At 29.6% G+C, this 19,551-nt stretch overlaps 1 protein-coding gene across 1 annotated transcript in view; it reads right to left on the bottom strand.

Annotated features, from left to right (window-relative positions):
• Positions 1-13,401, bottom strand: part of LOC142317809 (uncharacterized) — a 35,559-nt gene extending 22,158 nt beyond the window's left edge. Inside the window, exon 1 of the mRNA XM_075354359.1 lies at positions 12,459-13,401. Coding sequence (XP_075210474.1) covers positions 12,459-13,401 — 943 coding nt within the window. The remainder of the gene's footprint in view (positions 1-12,458) is intronic.
• Positions 13,402-19,551: the final 6,150 nt, after the last annotated feature.

Genomic DNA, 19,551 nt, shown 5'->3' with positions numbered 1-19,551 from the left:
ATCCGACCTGCGAAATACGTTTAACAAATTTCATTGTTATAATTTCAATAGATAATAATTAATTTTTCAAAGCAACGTGTAGAGGAAGTTTCGTATTAAATTAATTAAGGTGTAGTTATTAAAATTTACAGAGCATATTTAATCGTGATTAATCATTTTTATCTAACACAGGGTATAATACATTGCATTATAAATTTTAATACGTATACCTACTTAACAAATACACATTTATTTTCGTGAAAGTAAATTTTTTATGGATTGAGAATTATTTTTGAGTCACAATTCTTTAGGCTTTTAAGGTAGATAAGCATCTAATTTTAAATTACGTGAATGTAGCAAGTTTTCGCTCGTATATTTCTTTTTACTGTATGTAAATGTAAAAATAAAAAGCTACTTTTATCAATTTCCGTTATTGTTTGAATACTTTAAAAAGAAACATACTTTTTTAAAAAGGGTTGCAAAAGTTTTGTTTTTCAGGTAGTAAAATTATGTTACAAGTGTATTTATAAAAGCGTCCGTTGTAAAATAAAATGATAATTTTACATAGGTAATGCTTTTGTGTATAATTTTAATGGTGTATTAATTTTAATTCCGTCTTGTCATTAAATTTACTTTGTTGTTCGTTTACCATTTGATATGTTTTTAGTTCTTTGCCACTTTTATTAAACCTGTTTATTTCGTATTATTTTGACCAAAATTTTGACTAAAATAAATTTATTTTAACGATTTTTTAAATATGAATAGTTACACAATCAAGTGACTCTTTATTCCGTAAATCTGCTTTCATTTTTAATCTTCAAAATCCCTAGTCTTACATTTGAATTTCATTTTGTTTCATTAATTTTTTGATGCTTTGCATTTATTGGTTCGGTCTTACTGAAACTGAATTTTTTTTTACTTAGAAGAATCATTTAATATTTCAGAGATTAGAAAGTTAAGGATTGGACAAATTAGCATCTTCAAGTCGAAGCAGATGACTTTAATTATGAATCACTCGTGTGTGTTTCATGATGAAAAAATTTACTGTATCGTAACCAACTATTTCCCGTTGCTTTGTCAATTATTTTCATTATTTATATAAATGAAAATGCTAGCTGAAAAAATGTTTTTACAACTGAATTTGTTGGCAAGAGAAAACTTTTTTTGTAATTTGCTTAAAATTTAGCGTATCTCATGTTATATAAATGATTTAATAAACCGGAGCATTTCAGTTTTATTATATACAAGCAATGATTACTTTTGGTCCAACACGTAAACGATCGTACGGTATAAATAAAAGATAAATCTTGACTTTTTAAATATCTACTGTGATATTAACATCTATTTATTTCACTAATTAAATACTCGTACGTGTTATATGGTAATGAGGTGTGTTTTATATGCCATTGTACTGTCAAAGACGGGTTCAATTATGTTAATTTTTAACTATGATTTAAAGATTCGTAGTAATATTAAATGTCTCTATGCCATACTCTTTAAAAATTTAAATATTTGATAATTTTCTTCAACAAAAGAAATAAAAACAAAAATATATTTTATATAAAACATATCTAAACACATTTTACTCAAAAAAATCTGCTATTATGTTATCTAATATAACATAATCTGCTACAATTCTTTAACCGCAATTTACAAGCCATTTTCAAATATCGCGTCAAGTTGCCCACGATTATCTTTCATGTTCAGTTCATCAGTGTTGATAATAGCTTGTAAATCTCTTTATTTGATGACCTGTTTAAATATATGCTAAGTATTTGAAGTTTTAGGAATCAAAATACTTTCAATACCCAAAAAAGTTTACTTTTGAAAGTAATAAAAAGATTCCTAGAAGACGAGGGACTTCTGTTTCCACAACGTTTTTGGTCTGATGGGATATCTTATGGCAAAATATATTTGTTCTAACCTGATAAATAAAAGAAAATTTCACAATACTCGAAAGTAGCTAAAACTAATCAATATTCCCTGTAATTCAAGAAAAGTAGGAAATAAATGGAAACAGAAACCTTGATGAAGTCAAGTAACAACAAACAAGACAGTATGGCTGCAGTCTGTTATTGACTAAAGACTAAACTATTTCCAGAGGCCAGACTATGGGCACACTAATGTTTTTGTAGTAAGAGAATGAAGACAAAATACTGATCGGATGACAGTCAAGGTAAAAAAATATATATTGAAAACATTTAGCGAATAAAAATTATATTTAAATGAAAAAGAAAAATATTTTAATTGCAAGTCGATGACAGTCTGGGTGACAGGAGGCAAGTTTAAGTCTGAGTGACAGAACGCTTTAGTTTCCTTAAATGGCAGTTACTCATATCTTTACCAACAGCATTATTGCTTATCGGCAATGTAGTACGTAAAACACCAACGCTGAAAACCGCAAGAAAGAAAAGAGAAAATTTCGTTAAGGGATTTACAAAAAGGTATACTTGAAGGTAAATATCAGCTGATAGATCCTGATATTAGGTTTCTACATGTACATTTGTTGTAACCATAACATCATATAAATACAATTCGTTTAAAGAGGATAATTTTTCAGTATAAGGTAAATGGTTTATTCCGAAAAAAAACACATTTCTGTTGCACAGATGGTATTAACATTATATTAATTGAGAACTAGATTATGAACCAGATAGACTGACTTTATCTTTGATCTCAAAACTAGCCGAATATTTTTTGGAACTGGTTAGTTTCATTTGAGTTTACCAATCCTGCAAAAGAATTAATTATGTCCAACGTTTTTGTACATTTCATTGTAAGCAAGGGAACAAAATAACTTGTTTTAACTAAAACGCACAAATTTCACAAGAATTATACTGAAACTTAAACGAGCTTTTAACGCCTATTACTTTTTATACTTAAGTTAAAGCGCTATAATTGTATGGTTGTAGGTGGTAGCAGTCACATTCGAAGTAGGTTGGTCATTCCTAACAACAAGACCATTCCAGGAATAGTTTTGTGCGAAGATTCATATAGATTTGCCTTCTTGACGAAGCAAAATGCACGGACGGATTTCACCATGTCAAGCCAGCCAAAATAAAGGCGATATTCTGTCGAACAAGAGACACCTTCACTTTGTTTACTAATTCACTACTGCGTAGTGAATTTCACTTTTCTCAGAAAAAGTAACCGTGATTAGTGCTGAAAATACTTCAAATCTTTTAATTGCATCACAACCATATAAAGATTGGGTCAAGGAGTAGAGTGCAAAAAATGATTCTCCTGTTTTTGTACAAAACAGTGGATTGCAACCGTTCTCGCCTCGTAATGGGAGAAAATTAGTTCCATAATAAATCACAAGAAACTGACAAACAAGCATTATTCACTATGAGAATGGGGAGACTAGACCTACTTAAAAATACTTCATATAAAAATGCTTGTAGATCTTTAATTTCTTAATTTTCAGTTATAGTAAATTTTTTTATTAAAAAAATTATCAAGAATACCTAAAAGACATTCCACCTCGGAAACAGACTAAATTCTTGTCTGATATATAAAAAAATATTTGACTCGTAAGTTATTTTAAATAACATGACCTTTAATTTTTATAAGTTAAGTTTGTAATTAGACGTAAAGTAACAGAAAATATTTGTATGACTTATCTGTTACGAAATATTTCCGTTTTCTCTTTAAACCCTTCTTCTCTCCTATCTCACAATCTTGTACCACTGTAAAGATTGTTCTAAATTAATTGCAGTAAAATAATTATCATCCGGTGCATTCTAGAATTCTGGCAATGAAGATAAGAGAGGTGAAAAAAAGAGAGAACGAAAAATATTTTTAATCTGCGTTTTAGTTTTTAATCGACCCTCAAAAACGTTTCTTAAATCCTTTCGTAATTTTAAAAATTCGTTCTTCGAAAAACGTTTTCGTTCTACAAAGATGCGTTGACATGTTCTAAAATGAAGCGTTGAAAAACGCATTGAAATAAAGTTTTATGCGTGAGACGATACGCTTATTTCCTGCAACCTGTAAAAAAGAGTCTTCATGATTAGATACGCATCATGGGATTGTGTGGCCTACATTATCCGTAATAAATGAAGTAAAGTAAACAATTTTTGATCGGATTAAAAAAAAACGTTTTACATTTATAAAACTGCGTCTCTCTCCCTGTTATAAGGTACAAAAAAGCAATTATAGGTGACTTTTTATGTGTACTACTAATAATTAAAAAAAAAAGCATCTATATATTTTGAATAGTGAGCATCGTCTTTCTTAATAAAACTATTGAACATCACTATACCAGCCCCCAGAAATGTTATATTTAGCCCACATCTTCAAAGTGTTTTCTGCAGTATTAGGTAGAAAACAATTTAGACGGCTTTCTTTTACTTTTTAAAAGGGTGAAAAACACAACAAAATAAAAGCAGAATAAAGCAACAGATTAATTTTGATTAATTCGTTACAGTCGTGAAGAAGTTCATTACATTCTTTAAGTTACTGTCTCGAAGTAGTTGGAGATTCTTTAATTGTTGTTTTTATATTAAAAAATTCTGTCTTAGAAAATTGTAGAACTGTCTATGGTTACAAAACTTAATATCAATTGAAGTAAAAAAGGATCACGTGTAAAAGAAAACATACATAGTACAAAATATATGTTTACAGTAGGTTTAGAAAAAAAATTTCTCCGTTATCTTAATTCTTTTTAATTTTTTAAATTTCACGATTATCATGTGTTAATTTAGTTTTAGGTTATTTAATAATAATACTGTTGAAAATTACTCGTAATTTTGAATACTGTTTCTGTTATTACAAAAATAACATATATTCATTTTGTAATGTTTGTGTTTTTCAACTACAAAAATAATTAATTATTAAAGTGCTTTACTAAATGCAATTTTATAATTAAGCGTAATGAAAAAAAATTCTATATCATATTTCATTTCATGCCTTCACTTTCCGCACGTTTTTATTTTTGTGACACTTTAACAATTAAGATTTTGAGCCTGTCAATATAGATAAATACCTTTTCAAAACCTCTTTTAATAGACATTACAAGTAGACTGGTATATTACATAACTATTGGGTTATTAAAAAAATTAATGCTCGGTTAAGATAAATATCTAATTTTCCGATAACTGAAACTTTTAAAAAATTCGCGGTGTTATTTAAGTTTATCTGTTCATTTAAATGTACGAGTATATTGTAAATAGTACGGGTATTGTTACGTATATTTTTAGTTTTTTTTGTGTTTCTATCTTTTAGTGTTATAAAATTTTTTTACATTAGGTATTCTTCACCCTTTTAACCCTTTGTAGAGAGGTTACTACAAGTAATCTGATTTATATATGTAAGATAAAACCTCATCTTTCGCTAAAAAACTACGGCCTTTTTTATATACTTATGGCTGTTTTTATAAGACCGAACAAAAGATTTTTCTTTTTTTATAAATTAAAACATCTGTTCAATCATACAGCAATAAGTTACAGGCTAAAAAAAAAAAAAAAATATATGAGAATGCTTAGTAGAAAAGTAATGTATTTAGAAAGGAATAAATAGTTTTTAAACTAGAAAAGTAGAGAAATTACTCTATAAAGAACTTAATTCATTATTAAAAGATAGTCGAAATCTTTATTGATTCGAATGCTAATGATTGTAATAATTTTTATTAATAATTACATTGTACTTCCTCCTTCAAAATGAGAACTGCTCACAGAACCAGAACACGTAAGCCTGGTTGTAAAGGTGTTAGCCCTTGGAAACTTCCTAGTATGCTTCATACATTTAAAAGAAATAATGAGAGAACTCTATAAATACTTGTAAACTTCCTTCAGAAAAGGAGCACATTAAAAAACTACTTGCATAAAAATAAATTATAAAAATTTTCCATTACTGAAAGTAATAAAAATGTTTTAGATTTTATGAAATCTAAATTGAAGGAACATATGAGCGATATTATAAAAATTCAAGGGATGCGGCTTATTTTTACATTTTAGATGAAAACTGGTGTCTTTGATGTTTGCTGTCGTATGCTCTATACGAAACATCTAACAGTTTTTTAACCGATGATATATTCATACGGTACTACTAGAAGATCTGATTTTAAATATATTAATTCTTTAAAAGAGATATTTGACCTTTCAGGCCGAATGTTTTGCTTGTAGGAAATGTTTTCTCAGGGAAAATCTCTTTCTTGGCTAAATACAACTTTACATGGCTATGAAGGTGTTCATTTTAAAGGTAAAATAATGTTTATTGTTTCTCTTCATACTCCTATTTTTGTTGAAATTGAAGTAATCTCTAAAATGAAAAACGTTTATTAAAAATGAAAAAAATAACTATTTGTGGATTTGCATTGAACAAATTTATAAAGCCAGTTTAGAATTCCTGTTTTTTATTTTTGGAAAAAATAATAAAACTGAACACCAGCTGAGGAAGCCATTGTCTCTCATATAACATTGTGTCTTATATATATTTTCATAACCTGTAATTTAAAAGCTGCTGTTTAAAAACTACTAGAAATATTTCGGTAAGCATTTTGTGCCTTTACCAGGATTGTGAATCATTGCTATGAACTGTACTCGATATCTTTTAAAGATAATACATTAAATTTGATGTTTTGGTAGTACGTTTTACTGATGAAAACTTGATATACGTTACCAACAAAATAACGATTATTATCCCCTCATCAGTGGTAAGTAAGATTTCCTTATTTGATTAATTAAATTTTACCTACATACTGGTTTAATATCTCATCTCTAGAAATATTCGTTAATATAGATATCATTTATCACTATTTCATAAATTTGATATGTAATATCCAGAACGAATATTATGTAAAAGAATAATCAAATACTCATAGTAAGCTTTGGAATCTCTAGAACTATCTGAGAAATCAACGGTTAATAGCTTCAATCATTTACGCCTCCTTTTGACAAGTTATCAATGCAGATTACGGTTTATGGAAATTTCAGTCTGTTTAATCTATTTGATATTCTTTAAATAATCTTTTATTATTTATAATGTGAGGTAACAACTTGAAGCAGAACCTATCTTTTTTTAGGTATAATAATAAAAGTAAAAATCCTTCATACAGAGAAATATAATACCCAATTTTTAACAGGTTACTTGAAGGGTTATTCTTGTATGTTCAAATGTAATATACAAGAGAATTGTTACATTGGGAAAAAACTCAAGAAGTTGTGTTTGGTTAATAAAATGTATATCTCGTATGTTAAAATGTAAGTCTGGTATGTGTCTCTCTGGTCAAATTTGAGTTGTTATAACTTTGTAAATAACGGTCTGAAAAAATGAATACATACTAAATTACTAATACCTGTTCTGTTTTAATAAATTCAATAAAAAATCGTTTTACCTTCATGAAATATATTATTCAAGTTAAACGAAAACCGATAGTAAACGTGGTTTTTTCGATCTTTTTTTGATACCAAGTTTGGTGAATAGGCAGTGTAATTCAGAAACATTAGATGTAATTATCATTTACTTCCTAATGTGTTCGTTTGAATTATATCTATAATACTGAAATAAAACGTGGATGTACGAGGTGCTACCCAAAAGTTCGGAAAATTTTATCATAAAAATAAAATAGCTTACCATAACTTATAATTTCCACTGTCTCCTTCAATGTAATCCCCTTGGGCACTGATACAGTGATCCCAGCGATTTTACCATAATTCCATGCATCCCTGGAAGTCTGCAGGTGTAAGTGTTCGAAGCATGTTCTTCGTTTCTTCCTGAATCTCCTCAATTGTGTTAAAACGACGGCCTTTCAATTGAAATTTTATTTTCGGGAAGAGAAGAAAGTCGTACGGGGCAAGGTCAGGCGAATAGGGTTGGTGGAGAATCACTACCGTCTTTTTGGAAGCCAAGAAATTCCAAACGGCTAGCGATGTGTGCGCGGGCGCGTTGAACATGGTGCAGAACCCAGCTGTTGTTACCCCACAGATCTGAACGTTTACGCCTAATGCTTTCACGTAACCGCTTCAAAACTTCATAATAGAACATCCCATTGACAGTCTGATCAAGAAGAACAAATTCCGTATGGATAATGCCTTCGATGTTGAAAAACACAATCATCATGGGCTTCACGTTGCTGCGAACTTGGCGTACTTTTTTGGCCGCGGTGAACTTGGCGACCTCCACTACGACGACTGCTGCTTAGTTTCAGAGTCATACCCGTACCCCCATGTCTCGTCACCGGATATGATGTTGGAGATGAAGTTAGGGTCATCTCTTGCTGAATTTTTCAATTTACTACAGACAGCTACGCGATTTTGTTTCTGGTCGCTGTTCAACAGTCTCGGTCGAATTTTGCAGCAATGCGTCTTATATTCAAATGTTCAAATTGTCCGACAAGATGCGTTGCACGGACCAATATGACATTTGTACGATTGAACAAACATCATGGATTGTTTGTCTACGATCTGCAACAATAGCCTCTCGCCCTTTCGCAATGTTTTCCGGTGTTGCGCTTGTTGATGGTCTTCCTAAACGCTCATCGTCATCGACTGTCGTTCGTCCATCTTTGAATCGTTTGTACCACAAAAAAGTTTTACTTTTACTCACAGCATTGTCACCAAATGCTTCCACAAGCATGCGATGGGTTTCTGCACCAGTTTTTTTATGCATGAAGCAAAATTTGATGCAGGTTCTTTGCTCTTTAAAATCTGCCATTTAGAACTTCGCCGAAGCAGTAAAACACAACGTTACAGAACGCACGAAAGTCAACAATGCAGCCTCTTACCGTCACAGCTGTTGGAACACTGATTCACAAAGAGTACTGTTAGCCACATCTAGCGGCAGCAGGTCGTACCAGCAATGTTTCGCGCGCGAAATTCAAATTCCCCGAACTTTTGGGTAGAACCTCGTATATTCTATATTTTAGGAGACATTAGAATTATCGTCATCTTCTGGGTAAAGGTAAATAAGTTTTATGTTAATTACCTACCAATATTTCTACTTTTATTTTCTCACAATTATCTGTATTAAAAAATTTAACGTAAAAATAACAAGCCGAGGTAATAAAATCCTTACCTAAAGAAATATATGAAAATGTTTAAAAGAGTTAATTATTATTTTATCATAGTTTCAAAAATTAAAGCATTACATTAATTCTGAAAACGGTGTAAACATTTCAGGATCCACAGCACGCAGCTGCATCAACCGGCTAGTAATTTTCCGGAAGTAGAATCATGGTACTCATTACAATAGGTAGCATTGTTATGAAATCTATTTAAAGCATTAGATTGTCCAAAAATATAATGAAATAAAAAATAATCTATTTTGTAATTTGGGGGTTTTACCCGATTACAACCCCTTAAAATTGGATAATTCATTCGGTTTGAAAACTATATATTTTACATAAAAATAAAAATAATAATTTATTTTTAATTATTAAATTTTACTGATTTTGAATAAAAGTCAATTTAAAATCATGACATCGTTTACATTAGAGTAAACATTCGATCTTTAATTATTAAATACCACGACATTATTTTCAAATCATTTTTGTGATACGTTGATGTTTAAGTGTAAGCTGCCTCTCTATCCTATTCGGATTGTATTATAATATAATATAATAAATTTAAACTTGTTTTTCATATTATAATTTATTGTAAGCGTGTCATTATACTTGTGTTATTCATAAATTTTTTATACATTTTGTTTTTATAAGGTAGGTATTTTTAATATTATTACGTTCTATTAAATAAAATGTCTATCTCTTTATTTTTTTAAATAGATAATTAATGTTTAAATAGCAAATGTAATAATATTTTATATTACTTTAGATAGGAACACTCGTTTATAATTCTATTTTTTAATATATCGACATTAGAATATAAACAATAACAAATATGTATATGTAACCTTTTACTTCAGGGTTATTATCTTTTTTACTGATTAAACATCCAGAACTACCGTAAGGTATTACTTCAGAGGATGAATGAGAATTATATGTATGAATGTAAATGAAGTGTAGTCTTGTACAGGCTCAGGTCGACCATTCCTGAGATGTGTAGTTAATTGAATCCCAACTACCAAAGAACACTGGTATCCACTATCTAGTATTCAAATCCGTGAAAAAGTTATTCATGCCTTTGCTAGGATTTGAACCTTAGAACTCTCGACTTCAAAATCAGCTTATTTCGATGACGAGTTAACCACTAGACCAACCCGGTGGGTTTACCAGTTTAGCCTGCTACTCTTCACGATCTCGGAAATCGAATTGTTACAGCAGTGAATTCAATAATCAGGGACCAGTTATCAACAAAAATAATTTTGGACCAATTAATATAATTACCTGTTATTTATAAATCTCGATTTTTACATCCATGGACGAAGTTTTATGATCGCGAAAAATTTGGGTTTTTAGATCTCAACAGAAATTTCCATTTAACCATCCCTGAATCCATTTTAACTATTTCGGGGTGACATCTGTACGTACGTATGTGCGTTTGTATCTCGCATAACTCAAAAATGATTAGGCAAAGAACGTTGAAATTTTGGATTTTGGACTGTTGTAACATCTAATTCTGCAACTCCCCTTTTGATTGCAATCGACATGACCAAAAGTGTCCAAAAAAGCCCAAAATCCAAAACATTTGGTTTTTCTTAACTGCAGTAATAAGCTTTCATTGAGAGCTTTTCAACTATATATCATACATAAGTGGTAGACTACTTATTTTCATTGGTTCCAGAATTATAGCCAAATAAAATTTTAATTAATGAAATATTTGGATCTTACAAGGGGACGGAACACAAGGGGTTCGTTTCCGACTTGAATTTTGTTTTTAAATTAAAAGTAGATAAAATTTTATTCCACTATTAACTTCTGATTTTTCTTCATTTTTTATTTTTTATTATTGAATTGTTATTTATTGTACAACTTTTTTTTACAATCAGAGGTTAATAATTATTAATAAATAAATATAATTAAATTAAAAAGTTGGCTAAAAAGATTTCACCGATGCTAAGAAGGGGATAAAAAAATTTCCACCTTAAATTTTAAGAAAAACTTCAAATTTACACAATACGACAATGGTTGCATGTGAAAATAGTTTCACATGTTTAGCTTACGACAAGCCCATCTTCTTACAATTCCAGCAAAATTTTGGTCATCCCTTGCCGTAAGGATTGGTCATATCAAAAATTGTTTCAGAGAAAAGTTTTAGGTAATGTTTAAAGGGGACTAACGACAACTTTAAACCGATTCGATACTTTGCCTATTAAGGGAGATATGATGTTTTTTGTCTTCAAAATCTGATTTTTTCCACTCCCTGGGCCAATGGTTAGTGATATAAAAAAACTTTACTGAAATAAGTTTTAGGCTCTTATCCAAAGAATCGTAGGAAATTTAAACAAATTCAATATTTTCTCAATAAAAAATTTAAAGCTTTTTTTTTAGAAAAAGCCACTCCATTTCCGAAATTTTCTGGAAGTCAAATCATGGTATTTATTACAATAGGTAGCTTTCTTATGAAATCTACCTAAAAAGAACGAAAGGATATGTTGTATGAAAAAATTAAGAAACGTGATGAAATTAAATGTGCTTTTTTCTCAGAAGAGAAGCTGGTTTTTAGATATAATTTTCGTAAATTATTACGTTTCTATTTAAATCAGAAAATTAGTCATGATGTTCTCATAACTTCGACCATCATTTTCCGCAGAAAATGTTTTACTTAGGTTATTCCTATTTCGATTCAGTATGTAATAAATATTGTACGATAAGAAATTAATTTTCATAAATGTGAGATGAAAAAAAAACATAAAAACGGAATGATTTTATTAACTATTAGGAAATAAGTCCAGATAATTTAAGGAAAATTTATTTGTACCTAAAAGTTACTCTGAAATGAAGTAATACAAACGGATGTGGAATAATAGATAAATTTTCATTACACTCTTATAGCTATAACTTATTAATTACTGTTTTCTTATGGTTTTTTTTTATTAAATATCCATCTTTAAATAGAGATGATCAAAATCATTTTCGTTAAGTACTTATTTTATTACTCTATTTTGGAATAACTGATCGTATCTTATGTAATCAATAATTGAGTTTCCATTTTGTTAAATTTTTGCGCTGTGTTTTTGACAAAAATTATTGGACTACTGTTATTTCATTATTATTTATTTAAGCTAGCTACAATTAATATCCATGTATTATCTGGCCTATAGCAATGAATTTCAGGATAAAAGTAAATAATTTTAAACATAGTTTTGTATTTTAATTCATACAAAAGTATAACCTCAAAACAGTGGTTATTCTTCTTTCGACAGTCTTTCATACTATCTTCTGAAAATTTAATTAAAATGTATTATTTTACACTCAGATTATTTATTATCCGATAGAATGATATATATTAATTAGTAAATCTTTTTTCTAAAAAAAATACTAATTTGTAACTCATTTCATTTCGATCTGAAATTAATGTGGCACAAAAAAGGGATTTTAGTTATTCTTAATCATTTAATAACATTCTTAAATTATCATTTACCTTCATCACTGTCATCATCTTTTTCTCCCTCATCCGTCGAATCTACTGCATTGTCTTCATCTTCTTCACTATCTTCTAGCCCGCTTTCAAATCCACTCTCTTCATCATCATCATCATCTTCCTCGTCCTCATCATCCTCTTCCTCATCGTCCTCATCTTCATCGGAATCCTCGTCTTCTCGCCTCAGAGATGGCTTTAAATGGGTCGAACCAGGTTTCACGGACGTGCTATTGAGTGTAATTACTTTTGTGGTTACATTTTTTAGGAAGTATTGTTGATTAGGGGAAATTTGTTTCCTAGTGTTTTGTCCTACCGAATTAACGTTGGGGTTTTGTAATACATCGGAATTTAACGTTCTATTAACATGGTTATTAAGTAAGTGATTATACAATTTTATATCAGAGGTAGGGCTTTTGTTTGAATCTTGCAAAACAATTGATGATTGTACTGTCTTTTCTGATGGTGTATAAGTTTTACTGTAGTCATCTAAGTCTTTTAGAATATTTTTTTTATGTTGGGGATAATTAATTGACGGTAGTTCTGAAGAAATTCGTCGTTCCGAAAATAAACTCTTTGAATTTTGACGACCGTTATTATTAGTAAACAACCTACTGCTACCGTTGTCACTATTCGGTCTTATAATTAGTCTGAAAGTATTCCATAATGAAATGTCTGAATCACTCGCGATCACTATCACAATTCTTAACAACAATGTGAAAAACACAGTACGAACTGATAACATTGTAATTACCATATCATATTTGATACCGCCACCACCAAGCGCACCGCTGTAATAGAACTGGACTCGACGATAAGCTGCACGTCTTAATCTAATGAAAAGCTCCCCACTACTTCTGTTTACACGCTCTAGTTGGTTACCATGGAGACAATAGTAGCGTTCACTCTTAGTGCGTGTATTAATCTTAAATCTTGTGTGCTGCATGAATTTGTATTACTTTTCCGGCAATAAATATTTATATAGAATTTTTAATATATTAAACATGTGGACTGTAAAATTTTGTTTTTGTAATTTTTTATGTTCCCTTTTTATGCGAACAGATAGAACAAAGCATAACTATAACACTTTCTACTTTTTTGAAATTATTTTTAAAGATATCCATTTATATGTCATAATAAAAATAATTAACATCACTTCTGTAGTTTTAAATACACAAAATATTAATTTATTAAAATTTAACCAGGAAAATAGTATATCTTCTCAGAATTCTCTTGTTTTATTATAAGACAAAACATACGATTTAACACACTATTAGATATTTTGGAGGGGTTAAACAAATATCTGTCGCGTTTACATCTTTTGAAATCGTTATTTAGGTTTCCACTTAATCTTGACCTCTAATTTATGTTCTGCATCATCGATATACTTCTTATCAGAATATCAAAATTGATCACACACATGTAAAAATGCAACTCAAAAACGAATTCCAAAACCGGCTTATTAAACTTTTAAAAACTTTTTATAGCTTTGGTGATTCCAAAAAAAAATCACCAAAGCTATCATCAACACATTTGACTTACCTGTCCTCACATAGTCCTTTGGCATCATCAAAGGGTACATTCAGATATAGAAAATATTCATACCTCATCCGCTCAGAAATCACTAAAAACAAGATGTGACATCCAAACACATGAAAAGAAAGACTCACTATAGAGTGAAAAGAAGGCGGTGAGAAATCATAGACGTACAGTCGCCACACACAAAACAAATACAAACACTCAAAAATTTCTTTCATACGAAGCAAACCAGTCTAGATAGAGAGGTAGTAAAAGCAGAAAAAACTACACACCTCTCACCCTATCCCACATAGCTGTGCAGCAGACACCTCGTACTATCACCAAACGAAAAGGTAAACACCTGGTTCCAAAAAAACATTCACGGAAACACACATACCAAGTCACACAAGACTACATCAATAATAAATTTGATGTGGACACTACACAACTTCTTTGACGCCTATTAAATTACATACACACATTTTTTTTTTTTTTTTTAAATGAAAAGTAGGTAAAATTTTATCTCATTAATAACTTCTGATTATTTTTTTTATATTGTTATTGTATTATTATTTATTGGATTTTTTTACAATTAGAGGTTAATAATTATTAATAAATCAATATATTTAAAAAAAAAAAAAAAATTAAATAAAAGGAGATGAAGTTTGATTCAAACCGATGTGCCTCTCCTTGTTAGATCTAAATATTTCATTAATTAAAATTTTATTTGATTACAACTCTGAAACCAATGAAAATAATTACCACTTATGATATATCGTTGAAAAGCTCTCAATGAGGGTTTATTACTGCAATTTAAAAAAGTCCAAATTCCCTTTTTTTGGGGGTTTTGGGCTTTTTTGGATACTTTTGGACTAGACGATTAAAAATAAAATGGAAAGAGCTCAATTACATGTTACAACAGTTACAAATCCAAAATTTCAACACCCTACGGCTAATCATTTTTTAAGTTTTACGAGATACATACGTACGCACATACTTACGTGCAGACGTCACACCGAAACTTGTCAAAGTGTATTCAGGGATAGTCAAAACGGATATTTTCGTTGAAATCTGTAAACCGAAATTTTTTGCGATCACAATACTTCCTTTACTTCATTTTGGGTAAGTGATAAATTCCGTTAAAGGGACTCCTACATTATTATTAATTTTAACTTATTGAAAAACGCTGCAAAAAAAAATCTATGTAAAAATCAGAGACATGAATAGCTGGAATTTTTTATCTGAGACTTTTATTTCTTAGTTTAAATAAAAATAAATTTAAGGTTAAGGTTTCAAATATTAGTTGAAAATGAAATAGCAGTTTAAACAGGAACGTGTTTATTAAAATAAGATTCCGTGTAAAGAGTCTCTGGCATTCACAGGATAGATACCTTTATGAATTTAACATAATTACGAATTTAAATTCAAATTTGTGTGATTATTAAATTTAAAATAGACTACATCACACGAGAATATATATATTCATTAAATTTTCAATTTCAGAGAAGAAGATGTTAAAGTACAAGAATTTATGTACTTATTTTTACTTATTGTATACACGTGTGTGTATATTATGTATACCAGTAGTAAAATTTTGTATTCTAAGCTTAGTTACAAACGTAATTATTACACATGATATAATGTTTACCATAATGATTGTAGTTATTACTGCATCTGGTAACTATGATTAAAGATGATACAAGATTTATCAGTAGACCGTTTACTTATTACATTTGTGTTAATTATTTGATTTATATCTAGACATATTATTATACAGTAATATTATACTTTTACCTAATTTTGAAACTATTTTATGTATCATGGAACTTTTTTATGTACCATATCACGTCTTTTGAATTATAATAATACTTTAAAATAAGTTTGTTGCAAATATTAAATAAAATACTAATCAAATAATCCTATAAAGGATTAATAAAATATTATCAGATATCAGGTTTTAGTGTATCTCTAGTAGTCTCCTAGTCCTCTTTTTACCTATGCCCAGTCATAAACCGCGTCACAAACCACTAACATCTTTTCAAACTTCGCACATCAGATTTTCCACGTATTCCTAGTAAACCGTGACTGAAAATGATCAAAATCCAAGTTTTCTTCTGTTATGATACATCTATAAAGTCTAATGAGCAGTAAGGTAATATTTATTATTATCGTAAAACGTGAACAACCGTAATCTAATTATTTGATTTGAATTAATTATAATGGTGAAATAGTTGCATTTATTTATTTATAGAGTAGTCTTCCTCAGAAAATCAATTTTCTAACGGACCTGTTACCGGAATAAAGTACAAAGGAAAAAAATTGTAGTAATATTTTTTAGTAAAATAGTTGATATATTTAACATATTAATAAAACATTGCACACAAATCTATCAGTAACTTTATATATGTGTTACTATGTAAATTTTAAAATAAAATATGCTACTTTAAAAAAGCGTAGGCTATTGAGTTAATTGTAATAATTAGAAATTTCTGTAATTAGAAGTGAAAAGATGGTTAGGTCAACTGATGGTCCTGAATGAGCAATTTTCGCTGATAGTGGTCGGTAAACTGTTCATCCTGTTCCTGACCCTGATCCTACAGTTGATCTTGAGATTAGTAGAATAATTGATGGGGGCAGTAGTCAAAATCTCCTGTGGCTGTTTAAATTTCCTGGTCAAAATATGCCTGTTTCTCTCTCACTCACTCTCTCTCACTCTCTCGCTCTCTCTCACTCTCTCTCACTCTCTCTCTCTCTCTCTCTCTCTCTCTCTCTCTCTCTCTCTCTCTCTCTCTCTCTCTCTCTTTCTTTCTTTCTTTCTTTCTTTCTTTCTTTCTTTCTTTGTATGTGTTTTTAAGCGAACGCGTGTGGTTAAATGGTTTAGCAGTCTCACCCTTAAATGTGCTTAGAGTTGTAAGAACCTTATTTTATAGAATATTTGTGAATAGTAATTGAAGTACTACTCTGGATCCTTTTAATAGACTAAGGAAAATTAGATGAAAGGTTGCAATATTTTCTGAATCATTTATATCTTCTAAACTATGTTTTTTGTTTTAACTTATATTTAGAGCTTAAGTTTCGAAAAAGGTTATCAGTAGTTATAACTAGGAAAAAAAGCTGATGTATTAATTAACTTTTGTTTGTTTACAGCTTAACTGTGCTCTTGAAGATATGTTAAATTCCTAGCATAAGGGTAAGGTTGGAAATTTGATGCATTTCCATATTTTTTTGTTTAAAATTACTGCTTTAAATTAGGCTCCAACTGTTTTAGCAGTTATTTATTTTAGTTTTTTTATTTAAGAGTACTGTATGTTGTACATGCCATTTTGTTTTCAATTTTACCCACTTCAGAATATTTTTAGGTTTGGGTTACGATCTACTGTGGGCAGATATTTATTCCAAATCTTTCTATAGCCACTATTGCGATGGAAAATGAATAATCTGATTTTCTTTTAATGAGAATCATAGAAGCAGTTTATAATTCTGGGTTTCAAATCCAAAAGCAAACATATCACAAGTTGTATAATAAAATGATCTCTTGGTGTTAGTGAACTTAAACGTCATTTACCAACATAGCAAGCATCTCTTTTGACCAATCTTTGTTTAAAATAAATTCTCATCATCCTTCTAGAACTATCAACTGTACGTTTTTCGAAGTATTTACGCCATTCGAAAGTTATCAACAGTTAAAATATACATAAAATGTTTGTTCAGTCACACAGTTACATTCATGTAGTCTATATTAGTGATACAGTATTTCATTAAAAATAAATTATTTCACTTTTACAATTTATAATAATGAAAAAGAAACTTAATTTTCAGATTACTAAGATGTTTTCGTGATATCTATATCTGTAGTTTTGAAAAGTTCGCTATGCGCTAAAAAATGTATATAGTTCAACCAGAAGTGTTAATAAGAGAAATTTTAAATCGTCCAGGAAAACGAATATCAGCGAACCAAGACATATACGTTAAACGGACATATTGCTTATTCCAATTATTTTAACCTAATTTTACGGTGAGCTATACGCATTGTTCGTCAAACCGTATATGATACAAGTTAGTGAACATTTAGCTACAAAATAATAATGAATATTATTTGTAAAATTTTAGGAAGAACTGTATCGCTAAAAATAGATATAAAATTAACGATTATATATAACAAAAAAAACAGTTCTTATTACAACTTATTATCCCTCTCTGATGATGGTGTTACATGAGATAAAACAAAGCTAACTATCTGTCCATTAACCTTAGATCTACTCTTCAAGTATACGTTATCTGAAACTTAGTCTGTCATATTACTCCATATTCAACTGTACAGTTGAATATAGAGAAGACGTACAGAATATACAGAAGTCATTGGCGAAGACAATTACTCATCAAAAGAGCTGTATTTCTGTCAGCCACGTACACGACAGTTAAAATGAATTGTTAAAATTAACTTCGACGATTACTCTCATGACATAGTATTAGTTACAAAAAATAGTATAGACCCTCGCTTTACACAGGTGATGAATTTAATGCAAAAGTGTACTAGGGTTCTAGGATCACAAATTCATCCGGATAAGTTTTACAGTACGTTTTAGAGAAGAATTATAAAACAGCTACTCAAAAATCCGAACCTATTAACCGACTTTACTAACAAAATTCTCCAATTAACTAGATTCTTAACCTTTACAAATCAATTTAAAATACAATCGTTGATTTTAGTTTTCTTCAAGTCACTTCTCTTGACATTGAGAATACTTTCGGTATTGGTACTGATTTTGGCGAAGAATATTTTACAGTTAAAGAACAATGAATTAGGAAAATTTTCGATCTTATTTTTAAGAAAATATAGATTTTTATCTACTACTCAGAACTTTTTTTCGTATTGGAAGTGTAGATAAATTCCAAAGTTTAGTTTAAAATATCGCAAACCTTTCCTGCACACCATAGTAATATTTAGCAAGATCTCAGAACGGGCTCATAATTTGTAAGACAATTGTTACTAGAAAAAAGAAGATGGCTATGATCTTTCTTATATAGCTGAAAAACTCGCTTATAGTAAAGTAACACATAGATTAAGAATATTAACAAGTAATATCCTACAAGTACCAATTAGACACGCGAAAACAAAAGGTCGTTTCTTCTGTAAATATCTGTGATCTTTTTTACAAAAACTGTAAGTTGAAGCAGGATTCTCACAAGGATTTATATTCTTTCTCATTGTCTGCTACTCATTTAAAACTTTGGTTCCCTGTTAATCTTAATACTACAGCACCGGCTTATAGTACTATAATTAATGTACTTACAGTATTGTACATAATAGGGTTACAATGAAGCCATTAATCCGTAACTACATTCAATATAAATATTCATCTACCTTAAACATGAATTACTCGCATCTTGTTGGAAAATGGCTTGTCTGAAAAATTAATATTAATCCCGCTATATAGTCGCACTCTATTCATCCTTCCTCCACACAGTAAGTAATATTAGTGTTAAAAAAAACACATTTCTTAAAAGTTTTTACTCGTGAGTAAAGTATTTCTTACAATAATTGTGTTAGCTACATTTCAATTGAAGTGAATTAGAG

The sequence above is a fragment of the Lycorma delicatula genome, chromosome 1 (genome assembly GCF_047948215.1).
Source record: "Lycorma delicatula isolate Av1 chromosome 1, ASM4794821v1, whole genome shotgun sequence".
NCBI classification, from domain to species: domain Eukaryota; kingdom Metazoa; phylum Arthropoda; class Insecta; order Hemiptera; family Fulgoridae; genus Lycorma; species Lycorma delicatula.
The sequence above is the reverse complement of the archived record's forward strand: the minus strand, read 5'-3'. Positions and strand labels throughout refer to the sequence as shown.